The 16,452-nt window shown below is 36.8% G+C and overlaps 1 protein-coding gene across 2 annotated transcripts; it reads left to right on the top strand.

Moving 5' to 3' along the window:
* The first annotated feature begins 3,540 nt into the window (after nt 1–3,540).
* LOC113227803 (cilia- and flagella-associated protein 206-like) lies at nt 3,541–16,003 on the top strand. 2 transcript variants are annotated; one of them, XM_026460825.1, is made up of 13 exons: nt 3,541–3,748; nt 4,842–5,086; nt 6,598–6,775; nt 7,230–7,404; nt 7,667–7,859; nt 8,107–8,277; nt 9,402–9,518; nt 9,608–9,750; nt 9,849–9,973; nt 10,057–10,166; nt 10,469–10,700; nt 11,012–11,131; nt 13,741–16,003. In XM_026460825.1, exons 1-13 carry the CDS (start codon nt 3,541–3,543, stop codon nt 15,114–15,116), a joined length of 3,393 nt encoding a protein of 1,130 aa, XP_026316610.1. In that variant the 3' UTR covers nt 15,117–16,003. The 2 variants fall into 2 exon arrangements, with proteins under 2 accessions (XP_026316610.1, XP_026316612.1); XM_026460827.1 differs by lacking the exon at nt 3,541–3,748 and adding an exon at nt 3,812–3,890.
* Nucleotides 16,004–16,452: the final 449 nt, after the last annotated feature.

Below are 16,452 nucleotides of genomic sequence, written 5' to 3' on the forward strand. Positions count from 1 at the left end.
TCGCTTTGTTTGTCCAATATAAGAGAGACCGCACTCACTGTCAAGCTTGTAAACTCCTGCATCCTGTAAGGGGATGTTACATTTCACGGGTCTCAGGAACTGAGAAATCTTCCTCAGGGGCTTGAAATAGGTCTTGATAGATGCACGCCTGAGGATTCTTCCGATCTTGTCTGTAACACCTCTCACGTAAGGTAAGATGGCAGGTCTTCGCTCGACTGTAGGTGGTTTCACACGGGGTCTGCGGCGTTGGCGTGGAATCCTCAACTTATTCGCATGTAGGACTTGCTTTATATGCTGAAGTTCCCCCGCCAGATGATTACTGTCGCAGACACCATATGCTCTCTGAAACAAAGATTTGCCCACGGTAGCTAACTGGCTAGGATGGTGATGGGAATTACCATTGAGGTACCTATCTGTATGGGTTTTCTTTCGAAATACAGTATGGCCTAGGGTGTTATTAGGATTTCTTTTAATTAAAACATCTAATAAAGCTAAAGTACCACAATTCTCTTGTTCCATAGTAAATTGGATCTTAGTACTAAAAGAATTAAGATGGTCCAAGAAAGAAGGTATGCTATCTTTAGGTAATATTGTGAAAGTATCATCAACGTACCGTTTGAAAATCTTCGGCCTAGCTGGGGCCATGGGTAAAACTCGCTCCACGAAGTCTTCCATGAAAATATCAGCAACAACGGGAGATACCGGGGAGCCCATCGCTATACCGTCAATTTGTAGGTAGAATTCATTATTCCACAATAGATAGCCTGATGTTAGGCAGTGTTCTAATAATTCTGCATATTCAATGGACATATTATGTTCCCTTAGCTTCCTACGTACAATTTCAATGCAGTCTTTTACTGGTAGGTTGGTAAACAGCGACTGAACATCAAAACTGACCATGGTGTCATCATCAGTTAACCGTAGATCTTTGATTCCACTGATGAAATGGTATGAATCCTTCACATGTGTGGAAGTGTTCCCTCTCAATGGTGACAGTACCTTTGCCATGTGTTGAGCCAGTTTGTAGGTTGGTGTGTCAATCTGGCTAACTATGGGACGGAGTGGGGTGTCAGCCTTATGTATTTTTGGTAACCCATACAATTTTGGTGGTTTCACGACGCAGGGCACAAACGCACTTACATCAAGTTTCAGCGTATCGGAGTGCTTAGATATTAAGTTAGTTGTTGTTTTTAATATCTTGGTGGTAGGGTCTTTCTTCACCTTTTTATACGTGCTTTCATCCGATAGTAAGTCAGTTATTTTGCTGTTATAATCTGACGTATTCATGACCACCGTCGCGTTACCTTTATCTGCACGGAGGATGACTAATTCAGGATCTTCGCGGAAGGTCTTCAGCGCGTTATATTCATCTCGAGTAAGATTCGGTCGAAACGTCGGTTTGTTTGAAAAAACAAATATACGCGATTTAAATCCGGAAAAATAGTTTCATTTCCTAAAGTTATTTACGTTCATAATTGTAAAGTTAAGCCCCGACGCCCCGTTCAGAAATAAATTACGACACTTTCAATCCTATCTTTTTTGTACCATCCTTATCTCATTCCTCAAACGGTCGTAGTGAAAATTTGTACCTACCACAGAATATTATTAAGACCTGTATTACAGAATAACTGAGTATTAGTTTATTATTATAATTTGATTGTTATTTTATCAACTTTCCGCAGTAAATAAAATATAAATCCAGTGCATTTAAAAAGTATATGGAAATACCAATACAAAATTCTTAATTGAGATTAAGGGCCGTGATTTTTCATTTAGCTGGTCCAGACCTGTAAGGCACTCTGACATTGTATGTATTATGATAGTATAGATTTTTGTAGGACTTCGTATTTATTGAAATCATAAATTCGTCACTTACTGATGGCTGTCCAGTATATCCAATAATGCTTTTTTGAGGCTTGGCTGTGTTGACGTGATCTTTTAATATTGAAAGACGTGATACTAATTTGGTATTACACGCTTTACAAAAAGCTGAGTTGGAGTCATCCTTGGCTCTTGATAGCCACGATGAAAACATAGAATCTGTCTCCCTCTCAGAACGATAGGTCGTAACTCCATTTCATTTTTGACTATTTGCACAGAAAACAGAAATAAATGTCTAAAAATCGAATCTTGCTAAACATCAGCTAATGTTTTACTAGATCCTGCTAGAAACTTTACATTGAATAAATAATTTCTATTTCTATTTCTATTAAACTGCCAACTTTTTCTAAACATCGATAAAATCTGCTAAGCCCTAAATTAGAGGTGTTATCCTGCTAGAATCGCAGGATCCTGCTAAATCTGGTCACACTGAGCGTGTGCGTAATTTTGACATTGACAGCTTTGTTTTTTTTAAGATATTTGACTTGGACACAAGTTTTTTGAGCCAGGTCTTCTTTCAATTATACTAAGGACTTCATTCATTTATCGGGATCCTAGTTTATTTTCTATTGTGTTCATAATTGGGTAATTTTGCAAAAAAAATTCAAAATAGAAATTTTGCATGACACGATGAACACTAATTTATTTTGTGTACCCTCTTTGGTAAGGAAATTACGAGTCAAAGTCAAAGTCAAAGATCATTTATTCCATAGGTAAAATAGATTTACACTTGAAAACGTCACATTTACATTACATTAAGCTACTGCTCGTTCACTACGTTGACTTCCCTGAGAAGAAGGAGCAAGAAACTCTAAGCATTGTTTTTTAAAATAAACTTAATTGCTATGGAATACACTTTGAATCAAATTAGCCAGTAATTGATGAATTTCGTTTAGAAATATAAATTAAACAGTCGTATAGTTTTAAATTTGTTTTTTCATATGCCTGTGGTTTTTTCATTCTCATTACTTTATTTTTATGTATTTTTTGACAATAATTAATTTATTATACTAGAATAAATTTTTCATAATGAATACCAAATTTTACTTCTTAATTTTAAGAATACAAAGTTTTTATTATTTATAGAGCCCCTCTACCCAATTCTCCCTCTACGGAAAATTCAGAATATTCTTTTTTTTTCTTTTTTTCGCTTATTGGCGCGAGGTGCCCTTTTCAATTAACGCTTAGAGGATGGAAAAAAAAGAATTAACATGTTTTTTTTTTTTTTTTTAATTTATTAAGGCTTTGGCAAAGCCATCAGCCTAAACATGAAGTTTAAATATGTTTCTGTAAATATGGCTGCCACAAAGAGGATAGGCATTTGAGGCGGGCGTGCTTGGATTGAATCGGGATTCCTTAAAACGGGCCGATACGGGTATTTTATTTCGAGATTCGTATAATTTCGCGTTTTAATCTTCGATTAAGGCACAATAGCACTATCCTATTCCACTTTAAACTAGATTTCACAAAATAATTGAAAGTCAAAATAAAAATGACACTTTTCCCTCCAAAAGGTCCAGAGCGAATGATTAACATGATGTTCATTTGAAACAGCAACGCAAGTGACACAATGTCATTCTGAAATTTTACTTTTCTGATTACTAATGTGTATTTTATATGGTTAATTTTATGATTTAAAATCGATTATATTTATGAGAAATGGCATGCAACGAGAATATAATAAAGAACGTGGCTACAGAAGTAACGAGGAATTGTCAAACGCAAAATGTTAACGTCGAAATCGAGTTCGTTGGTTTCCTAATAGACCTGTTACTTCTGAACCCTAAGTACGGAAAGCAATTCGCCAAAAATCTAAATAGAAAAAAGCTGGAATACTTCGTGAACGAATGCGTGACAATGCTCATTAGTAAGTTCTTTGTAAACATTTGGTTTGCAAATTGTAAATTTTTATAACACTATCTTTATTCAATTGGCCATTCACTGCACTACCCATTGATGGATACGATATGCCGTATTTACTTTACATCTGTGAAATGCGGATCAAAATGGTAAGGGCAGACAACAGCAAACAACACAACAAATATTTTTCTCAAAAAATGCTACATATCGACGAATTAACTTGTAGTTTGGCAATACCTACAAATACATAGGTACCTACTTGTATATAAAGCACATCAAGCTTGGCACTTTGGACCATTCTTATCGTAAGTATAAGTGTAGCAAAACGGTAATCTGAAATATCAGGGTAGTGTGGGTTAATGGGAATACGTGTATAGGGAACGATCCCTGTACCCCACTTACGTCGGTGGGGTCGGGTTCGGCCTGCGGCTCGTGGTCGCTTTCAGATTACGGGGTGTGCTTATGCTCTTCGGTGGCACAGTACAATGGGGTCTTGATGAGGAAGTTCCAGATTCTTATTTGAGCCAATTTATGAAAAAAAAAATTTTAAGTTGGTTCTGGTCAGGGTATTCTGGGTATTGTCTTCAGAATTATCGTTACTCTGATACTCATAGTACAGGAAATTCCCTAGTTTGAGACCAAAAATTTGAAGTGATTGTCTGGCATTTTTTCACTAAATACTTATCTTTTTGGCATAGCTACCAATAAAAAAGAAGTCGAGGTACAACAACGCTATCAGTTGAAAATGTATGGCGGCTATGTTGGAAAATGGCAAGGGGCAGGGACAGGGACAGGGACAGGGACAGGGACAGGGACAGGGACAGGGATTCTATTCCTGGGCTGTGCGCTTAATAAAAGATGATGAAAAACGCTTAGTACGCCTGAAGGGAATATCGACCAAGTCGACGTTATTAAGTTTTGTAATAACTAAAATTATATAATGAGTGATTATTTATGAGTTTCTTTTTCATTTTTATAGAGGGTACGCGTTTTTCTCTGCCAGAATTCTCATGTGAAAAGTGATAACAAAGGTATAACTTATAAGCCAGCGTCATACTCTGGTTACGCTCTACGTCTAAAAGAAGAATGCATGATTTTAGGTGGCGAACCATGTCTTAATACATTGAAAATGCAATTTGTAATGATAATGAATTACGACAAGTTGCCAGTATTATTAACAAAACAGCAAGCCCACGTAGAAACTATTTTAAAACCATTAGTCGACGAGATCATTGATGCAGATCCTGATGATGACGATGATGACGCAGCTTTCAAGAGATTGTATAGGAAAATTTGTATATACATTTCGATGGCGAGTGGATTGGGCGCCCCTTCTGTGGTGGTTGTTAGTATCTCATTCATAATAATTTGTGATGCCATAACCGAAATAAATAGATGCACAAATAGTTTTTACTAAGTAGTTTTTACTTATATGGCAATAGGCACTCGCATACTCTACTTCCATAGTTGGGGTATTAAAGAAAGAGGTTAGACTTAAAAATTAAAGAATAATAATTGACATCAAAAATTAAACTACAAATAATCATAACAATAATGGTTTTCGATAGAGTTTTAATATGAGGTAATATAAACTAACCCTTTCTAGCGATAACCCGACTATAGCATATAATATGGTAGTAGGGGAAAGGTGTACGAGATGATCCTTGGAGGTAAGATGATCCTTTTCAATTGTAGCGAAACTAGTAACGTCATCTAGATATTTCCTTTAGTAAAATGTAGGCCTCATTGTGCCCTCTCATCAGTCAATTCGTAATAGCGATGTGAATGACGAATTCAGTTTTGTGGAAAAAACAAAAATTGTGTGATCCAAGGTAAAGTTGATTTTAATCAACTTAGGCTTAGGCAACTTCCATTCTAAGCAATCAATTGCTAAGACTTTTGTGTTGGTGGCTTTGTATAATGCTCTATTTACTTTTTTAATGGCGTGGTAACAGTAGACAGCATACAGGTTATTTTTCCGAACAAAAAATAAAAATAAGCAAATTGTGGCCAGATGATTATGGTTAACGATTTAACGGACTATATTTAATTTGTATGTTGAAGTAAGTTTGTATGCTGAGTACTGGAACCTCCTAATTAAATAGCTTGCAATACGAATAAAATAGTAGAAGACTGGATTTCGTTTAGTCGTTAGGTCATAAAAAAAAACGGGCTAAAGGTGAAAATAAAGGGTCTGTCAGTTCAATGAAATATTTAAGTGAAATAAAAAACTTTTTTCATCAGATGTGTTAAACATGAAATCGAGCTCGTAAAGTACATTAAAGATATGGAGACGAGGAAGCATAAGCAACTTGCCATAAAAAACAATATCGCCCACCCTTAGGTACCTGTAAGATATAAATTAATTAGGATAATTTGTTCTCGAAGTCCATAACTATTGTTTCATATACACCTAGATTACACAAATGAGGACTTTGTTAAGTCTAAAAAGTTGTTGTTTTCATTTGTTTCTACCAAAACTTAAAATTTTCCTAAATAGAGGCAAGGTTCCTGGTCCCTGGATCATCTTGCCCATACCCTGAGGATCATCACCCCGGTGTCCAAGACGATCCTTTAGTACGGTTTTAAAAATATTCAAATATAATAATGAAATATGAAAAAATAAAACGTTTTTAGTAAGACAACATGTAAATAGATAAATTTTCTATCATTCAACTCTTTTACATCTGCTTTAAGCTGAATATCTTTTAAACTGCCACCATTCTCCCTTAAGGGGATTATCTGGTACACCTTTCCCCTACTCAGTTCAGAGAACAATTTTCTCCCATACACTTTTAACATTCCGGCAGCCAGACGACGGCTGAAAAGAAAGATTTAAAAAACTTCCATTTCTAGAATTTAAAAGAGGCGATGGCAGCATTAGAAAGTGTTTACGATTTCGAAGAATTATACTTATTTGTAACGTTACCACGGTCAGACAAAGCGGAGAAATTGCAACAGCTGCTGGAATTAGTGTCTGGTGTGAGGCTGTACAATAGAGACTGCAAATTGGGCGGCGAGATGATTCCTGATCGTAAGTGAAATCTTTCTCTCTCAGGTTTTTTGGCGTAAAACTAGTGAAACCACCTAAAGTAACACCTACAGCGCCGGTATCAGACCATTTATTCCAAAATAGACGATTTATTTGGATGATATAGAATAATTTCACGTAGAAGTTTGCAATTTTCTTCAGTCATCTAGTAGATGGGCAAGTTACGAAGGTGGCCAGCGTCAATTTGTGTTCAAATTATGAATGGCTTAAATGGTACTGGACGTCGTTGTTGAATTTGTTATCTTCTACAAATGGTTTTCTGTAATATTATTGCTCTATAGCTGTAGCCGGCCTGGACCTGGATACAAGCCATTCTGTAGGAACGCATTTAAAGAAAACATCAGAATATGGAATTGCCTCTGCAACCACACCTGCTATGTAGAACGTTACTTTTTTCAGCTTTTTAACATTTTACCTAACTCTTCTGTCCCGATAGTTCCAATGGACCTCGTCGACGCTAGCAAAGCCAGTCTCGCAACATTAAGCAATTCCCTGATGGGTGTGATGCAACGCGTTAACACACTAACAACTGCAATTGATGATCGAATTGTCATCGAAGATGAGACAGGGAATATTATAGTCTCTATACCTAAGGACAGTGATTTGACTGAGTAAGAGAGGATGTCACTACTAACTTGTAAAAATATACTGTTAAATTATATTCTAATAGCTCATTCCTGTCCACTATTAGTGTTCCCATCTCAGAAAGAGCAACTTTCGATGACTTCCATAATCTTAACAATCTTTACTGGCCCGCAACAAATCTCACGTCAGTCAGCCGCAAAATGTCTACAATTCGATGCGCGTGTTCTTGCATTGTGATGTCGCTATAATTCTTTCTCCGTGTGATCCTAACACGAAACTTGCTTACAGAGATAATTACAAGCAAATATTTGAGCTGCTCATCTTCAATCGACAATATGAAATGTACACAAGACGTCTTTTATTTGATGTGGAGGTATTAGTGCACGAAAGTATAAATTTACAATCCGAAGTGAAGCAAGTGTTGGATAATATACAGGCTACTTGTAGGTTTAAAAGTGCAGTGCCTATTGCAAGTGTATTTGTAAGTATACATTCGTGGTTTATTTTTCATGCCTCCTTTTGGCAACAAATGGGTTTGCCTATCGCTTTAAAGCGGAGAGATTCCCTGTTTGATACTATGTATAGTTACCAATCATCCTTTTGTGGTTTGTGAGACGGGGATACGGAAATATTTAACTTGGTCGATCTCTTTTCTCTCCCGCGCAGGCTATGACAATGGCTGCCAAGTTATCGTACTTAGTTAATATAAAGCTAATGCTCTTTTACAGCCTTTATTTACGAGACTCTGGGAAGTTTGGGAGTCGATGCAAAATACTATGTTTCTGGTGTCTACGATTACCAGATTGACAAACATACTTGGGAGTATTCAAGACCACATGAGAATTCCGCTCAATATAGTGGATGCTATGCTTCAAGGAAAGAAAATAATTGGCGATGAGGTTGGTTTTTTAACCGACATCAAATAAGGAGGAGGTTCTCAATTCGACTGTATGTTCTTTTTTTTGTATGTATGTTACGCGATAACTCCGGTATTTGTGAACCGATTTTCATGATTCTTTTTTTGTTGGAAAGTGGAAGTACCCCCACTTCCATAGTGGTCCCATTTCATTTTGAAGAAAATCATCCACCTCGAAGGGTGGCTGTTCACGCATGAAGATTCATTTTTATAAATATATATAATAATGATAATGATAATGACGTTGGTATTTTTAAACATTGTAGAATCTTACCTGTTTATACCCAATTCAAGTATATGTTTTTAAAATCTATGTTTTTTAACAACGATCTTAAACAAGTAATAAATCACCCCGTGTGTACGCGAGCGATGGCTGAGGACCGGTTGCTAACGAGTCGCGCGAATAATGTGTACGGCGAAAGAACATCTACCTACCTTCTTCCCCGACTTATTAATAAGTTACCACTGGAACTACGAAATACCTTAACAACCATTAATATAAAACATAAACTTAAAGATTACTTTGTACAAAACTTTAAAAAATATGATGAACATTTAATATAATAGGATGAATGTATTTACCCAATCCCATTAATTTTAGTAACATATATATTATAGATTATTTATACAAATTACTTAAATATAAGCTTCTGCTAGCATGTTCAAATTTGTATTGTGTAGATACAGGTCGCATTATGACAAGCCTTAGTGGTTTAAAATGCGCTTAGAAACATATTTGTGTATTTTGTCCTTTATACAATAAATAAATATAAAAAAAAATAGCGTCTAAACTTTAATTTAGGAGCAATTATTTTAATGGTTGTTTTTGCTATTTCTCCAATTCAAGGCGTTTTTTTCTCAATATACTTTGAGTAGTTAGAGGACCGATTTTTATTATCTCCAGTGTCAAGTCCTATATAGTGGTAAACTATGATATGGTGGTATTAGTGGTGACTATGGTGATATTTCAGTAAACTTGGCAAATAGACGTAATTCCACGTACTTTTGAGGTCGTTTTTTAGTACTTTGTACTCAGATTATGAATCTACAATTATTATTGAAAGGTACGATGAAAAATGTATGCCTCACATGGTTTTTCCTCAACAGGAGAGACTCAGCAGCATTAGTAGCGCTGAAGAAACATCTATAGTTAATTTGCGGGCTATAACAACAATAAAATCTGAAAGCCTTCTTACCGTTGTTCATATGGCAAAACACGTGCAGGTGAGTCAAGATTGTGCTAAAAATTTTTTCTACATTATTATAATTGTATGGTTTTAAAATTTTGGTGATTTTCAATAAAAATCCTTCAGTACCTGGGCTTTTGCGTGGTGTGTTTGTGTCAAGGAGCTTTGATACCCTGCAATCTCAAACTGGGTATGATGAAACATAATGGAAATGCGTATGGGTTTTGCTCCTACAAGATGGCGGCACGATTTGCTAAGGATCCACAGAGGTTGGTACGAAGTGATTAAAAGCCTACTTAGCTCTTTAACCAAATTAAGTATAAATGTACATCGATTAACTCTTGTTTTCGACTATTCGGATTGTCAGGTACATCAATGAAGTACTTAATTTTGCGAGAAACAACCCGCAAATTATAATTTTGCTCAATTTAAGACACGATGTTGAAAGCGTTAGAGAGATAGATGAACTAGTCGTTCGCTCTGCACCAAAAGGTAATTGCTAATTCATTATGATTTTCAAATGTACTGGTCCGAGATTCTGGATTAAGCTATTTTCAAATAAATATTTTTTGTAGTCAAGAACTTTGACAAGAATATCCAGACAGAGGTGCACTTATACGAGAAAAACATTGACAGAAATTACATTTGGGATCTCTGGGAATACAAGAAGAGAGCTTGCAAATGGGTAAGCGAGAAATATTGGAAGCTATTGTTAAAGTTAATGTTTAAATGTGGATAATTAATTAAACAATAACTGATAGCGTAAAACGCAAAAAAATTATCTACATTATTTATACTAACTACTTATTGATAGCTGATTATGAATTCTAAGAACCATGTTGGATCTTAGCTACAAAATAACAGAGAAAAGGTACTTTTGGTGCTAGGTACACAAGGAGTATTCTCCATGGATGTAGGTTCTCGGTAACGAAAAATCGTAGGAAACCAATATTGTGAAATGTTTTTCAATTTTGATTCGTTTTGCAGGCAGACGTTACAAATTGCAAAACGCATTCCACTCAAACCAATCACAGTCATATGCGTTCGGAACACCATTGTCAGACAGTGGAACCAAGGGATAAATGCCATCAAACTAATCGCGAAGTGGGCGTCATGACAAATATGTGTAACTTCTTCTATTGGGGTCTTAGAGGACAGAGAGGTTATGGCCAGCATTCTTTGGACTTGGAACAACCTCATTTAGCAAAGAAATTAAAACGTGAGTATTTCTAACAATCACATTGGCAAAATGATTAGGTACCTTTCAACAAATGAAACTAGAAAAAGGATATAAGATTAGGAGTCGGTTTGGATGTTACGGCTGGTTTATGCCTTTAGCGCGATATGCCGTTGCAACAACCCTATATGTTCTACTGGCGAACCAGTTTAAAAAAAAAAAAAATTCCATCAATTGAGTTACGACCGTCGTCAGTGCAATTTTCTGTCTTGCGTTGCAGTAAATAATATCAGCGATAAATATTTATTAACAAAAATAACTCACATTTTTTATTTATATTTTCGCCTTCACAGCCCTTTTAGTGGAGGAATGCAGTTGGCCCTGTTTCGGCGAACTGGCAGATTTAAAATCAAGTTCATATAAAGGGTCAGATGACGGGCAGCCCTTTTTCTATCCTGGCAGTTTCAAAAAAGGTGACGCTACTCTACATGTTGGCTGACAAGCTAATATGTTTCCCACAATTACTTAAAGCAATATAATGTACCTACTGTCAGTGCACGAATTATGAACCAGAACAGAGGCGTCCGCAAATAAAAAGTAACACCTTCATATTCTAAAATTAATGGTACTTTTTTACCTTGGTTGGTCTCTTCTACGTCCATTTCTTATCTGTGTTGTTGTGTAACATTTACATTTTTGTTGTATGATAAGTACGCGGTAGAAATAAAATAGCACCGTGTTAACAGACCAATGTCAATTGCCAGCATGTCGAATGGTGGATGTATAACTTCGATGCCTATGATTTGTTTGTTACAAGCAGATTATGATGCCACACCCCTATATTTTATTGTTAGAAACGCACTATAAATCTTAACACGGTTGCGAAACAGCACTACCAACCGCTATAGCCAACATATAAAATGCAGCCTTCTTAAACGGCTCTTCACTACCTGCTTGGCGTCCGCCGCGCTGACAGGAAACTGCTCACACACTATCCTGCGTACGGCCCACGTATGGAGTCTCCCAGGACGCATTTCAGGACTGGATGGCTTGCTCACTGCGACTACATTCATAATCCTGCATTACGCGGCAGATGGGAAGGCGGACTGCAATGCAGGATAATGAATGCCCCCTTTTAAACCAATCAACGTAAAGCAATCAATAAAAAAAAAACTGTCGGTTGTCATGTGGTTGTCATAGCAATATATTCTTTACCAATGAATCGGGCCCTGAATAGTCTTTATCGTATGCTCGTGATGAAATAAAATACCTGTCAAATGAGACCAAGATGTATAAAAACAATGACTTTTTAATTAAGCAGAATATATTTTTTACATTCTGCCAAATGACTTCACGAATATTCAGTCATTAATTGAATTTAACCATTATAAAATAACCAAATCGATGAAGCAAGAAAATTAGTATCTTTTTGTTTTTATCACTAAAGAAAAAAATAACAAAAAATTTGTCTGAACCCATACTTTTCCGAAATTTTGACGAGCAGCAGGTACTTTATAATTCTCATGTTTTTATTTAAAACATGCCTATTATAATTAATGTCTGCTTATTGGATTAAATGTTTACCTAATCATATTTTGGAATTAAATTACCTATTAATTAGGCTAATGCGCTTTAATTTTGAAAGTAAATGTATTTTTCAATAAAAAAATCTTTTATTTATGCATCCGCATAACAATTCTTCAGATTAAACTCGAATGCTGTATGCACAAGTTTAACCTAGACAATCAGGTCTGGGTGGAATGGAACTTTAGCAAACCCTGTAACAAAAGCTGCAGGCGTCAGTGCAAAGATTTATCCTTAAAAACTGTGTTTACCTTTTTTGTGTTTAAATTTTTGGGGATTTTGAATAATTAGCATTGACAACGCTGCAAAAATCTGACGTGTGTTTAGTCTCCCTGCAAAAGTATAGAGAGATCGCCTTCAGACAATCGGATCGGCAATAAAATCGGACGCCATTTCTGACTCGGACGTCCGATCCGATTATTTGCTCGGACGCGTATTGAGTGTTCAAACAAATATATGGTACGAACGCCTACCGATAGTCGGATCAGACTATCGGATGGAAAATCGGACATGTATTTCCGCACTAAAAGCTATGAACATACTTGTAAATTGCTTGTAAATCATAAATATTGCCTAATATAAAATATAAATATAGACCTTCAGATAGGACTTCGAAAGCAAATGACAGGTACCCATCAAAATGAAATAAAAATAAAGATTATTTAATTATTGCAAAGTGCTACCAATATGTGCAGGATCGATTCCGTTTAGTTTTGTTGACAGTCAAACGACTTCAAGTTCTATAACACTTAGAGCTTAAATGTTTCTTGCACCATTCGATTTCAAGTGCCTTGCGTCAAGGGTGGGTGGGGTCCCTGGTTGGGCGCCACTCTTACTAACTTTTGTACAGGATGGTTCAGAACGACCGACAAAGCCGAACATATATGTATATATAGTTGCCCAAATTAGAGACCCTAAATATCTAACTCTTATTACACCTCTCTAAGATAGAATAGATATTATAGATAAAATCATAATGGGTTCAAGTATTATTTTCGGTATTATTAAATTACAAATAAAGATTCGTATAAAAGAACGCATATAAGTTTATAAATATGTATGTATACTAAATTTTATCTATAACTTGTATATTATTTTGTTGATGGATAATACAAATATCTCCTAGAAGATATAAATAGTCCTATTTTTCAATCCAATTATAATATTTCATAAATTGTCGTGTTAGTATCAAATTGGAGCAGCTTATTTGCGAAGCACATAAAATAAATTCGAACAAAGAGTATACGTGTATCTAGCGCAGAAAGTAGGTCCAATTCCAAGATTCGCGCGCGCTGTTGCTACTAAGAACCGGTAGATTGAATTTCTTGTTTGTTATTATAAATCGTTTTATGGTATTTGCAACACTATCATTTCCACCAGCAACAGAGTATTATTTAGAGTACGTTTGACGATTCCGCGTGACGAAATTACTTCGAACCATCACAATGAACTATGGCTATAATTAATTATTTTGTTTATTTACTTTTATGTATTACAGAGGATATGAGCAAATTAGCGGTGGCGCCCCGTAAAAGAAGGGGACATGCTATAGACCGTACAGAAGAATCAATCAACACAACCAAGACCGTCGTCATAGCACATGCAAACTTCAACATGCAATATACGCCCCCCGGTAAAACAAGTGCGCCTAATTGCGCAACCCCTGGATCAAAACTTAAATCCGTCAGTACTACACATGAACCCAATGAATGTCCACATGTGTCTACTGGAACATTACTTGAGTCCTTCGACACAAGAGATACATCTATTTACTCATCAAATGCTATTTCCCGGACGTATTCATCAAGTGCAGCTCAGGCGGCCTTTTCCAAACCATGTTTAGCAACCGGTACAGCCCAAGCTTTAATTACTAAATTAAATTCGTCCGCAGGTACTGTACAAGAATCTGTCGGCACATTACATACATTAACGGGTAGACCCAATGAGTTTGTCATCAAATCACATGTAGCCTCTAGTACAGAACAAGCATCCTTCACCAAATCACACGCATCCGTAGATACAGCGCTAATACCCACCAGTGAATTACATTTGTCCCCCACTAATAAATCATATGTATCCGCAACTGCAGCACCAGCAGTCATCGCCAGATCCCATTTATCTCCCAGTACAGCACAACCGTCTGTCGCTAAATCACTTCTATCGGCAGCTACAGCACCAGCAGCCATAAGCAAATCACATGTGTCCGCCGGTACAGTACAAGCACCCACCACCAAATCACATTTATCTCCCAGCTCAGCACAAGCATCCGTCGCTAAATCACATGTATCGGTAGCTACAGCACCAGCAGCCAAAAGCAAATCAGATTTATCCGTCAGCATAGCACAAGCATCCATCGCTAAACCACATATATCCGCAACTACAGCGCCAGCAGGCATCGCCCAATCACATTTAACTCCCAGCACAGCACAACTGTCCGCCTCCAAATCACATGTATCGGCAGTAATAGCACCAGCAGCCACAAGTAAATCACATTTATCCCCCAGCACAACACAGGCATCACTTTTCAAATCACATGTTTCGGCAACTACAGCACCAGCAGCCATAAACAAATCACATGTATCCAGCGAAACAGCACAAACATCCATGGACATATTAAATTCATCAACCGGCACATCAAAAGTGGCCAAATTACATTCATCCGCCGGTACAGATCGAGGATCCATGGACACGTGGCATACATCAACCGACTCTTCCCATGCGTATACCGTCACAACACTATATGTGCCCGTCGATTCATCGCCGACATCTGCCGGGATGCTTACACTTACCGCCACACCAAATGTACCAAATGTAATGGCACAACATTTACGTCCACCCGCACAGCATATTAGTGACGCGAGTAATTCTATTTGATTTTTTATATTTTCCTCCTCCTCCTCCATCGGTCCCGCACTACTAAGGATCGTGACTTTAAGTAAGTATACCGTCAACCAATCTTCACCACTGCTCTCTGGCTTCATCTAGGTGGAGTGCGACGTTCGCTACCTGGTTACACCATCGTTTCGAACTGCGTCCTCTAGGTCGTTTGCACTTTCTTTTGCCCGTAAAAATTATTATTATTTCAAGATTATCAGCGCTTCTGTGCTGTGGCCAAAGAATTGAAGAATGCGAAGCAAACAGACAGAGGATAAGCGTTGTTGATTTTTCAGCTACAACTCCTCAAGCACGGATACGTTCATGTTATGTGCTGTCCAGGGAATCCTTAGTCGGCGATGCCAATACCACATCTCAAACGCGTCAATTCTTTCTCTGTCAGCGACATTAAGTGGCCAGGCTTCCGCGCCTTATAAACATAATGGAGAAGACTAGCGTGCGAACAATGTGTATCTTTGTTCTATTGTGAATGTTTCTGTCCTTCCATATCTTTGTTAGTTGTGTCATGGCAGTTTTTGCCATATCAACGCGTCGGCGTATTTCAGGTTCACTTTTTCCTCTGTTACTGATCACTGACCCAAGACAAGAACTCATGTACGGTCTGATATTCTTTTAGTGCATCTGAACGTTGAATGGAAGTGAAGCGGTCTACGATCATCAGTTTGGTTTTCTTTTTATTAATTAGTTGGTAGCCCTAGCTCTTCATTTTTTATTTATTTATTTGCCGGCACGAATTAGTGGGCACATGAGACTAGAAAAAGAGCGACTTCGAGTCATAATAATTTAAATCCAGTTGGATTAATTGACCCTTACACATTTTCATTTATATTTTAATGTTACAGAATTCCTTAATGTTCATTAATTTATGCTCATCTTGTATGTTTGTTTTTTAAATTATGTTAATTTATTTGTAATTTTGTTAAGAATTTTATAATTAAAGATTTTATGTCGAATTTTTGCTTTAGTAATTATTATTTACAAGTTGACACCGCAAACTCCTGGTGGAGTAATTGTGAACCATCTCTGTTCAGCGCCTAAGCTACTCAAAAGCTAAACAAAAATTGAAGACCCTAGATAGCTGATAAAAGAAGTTTACCTATTTTCATTTCCTCGTAAACCCCTTCATAAAAAATAAATTTCTACTGCATTTGTTTTAAAAACTCGTGAAGGTCAGCACGCCAGCACATCAAGCCACGTATCTTGTTCCGTTGCAATGGAGGCGATTTTCGAACAAAAATGTGTAGACTGATTTGCCGTTGTGCCGTTGTCCGTACATACATTGCCAAGATTTGGATTCTGACTATTTAACATTCTC

This window comes from Hyposmocoma kahamanoa, unplaced genomic scaffold, assembly GCF_003589595.1.
Source record: "Hyposmocoma kahamanoa isolate Upper Pololo Valley unplaced genomic scaffold, ASM358959v1 217, whole genome shotgun sequence".
NCBI classification, from domain to species: Eukaryota; Metazoa; Arthropoda; class Insecta; order Lepidoptera; family Cosmopterigidae; genus Hyposmocoma; species Hyposmocoma kahamanoa.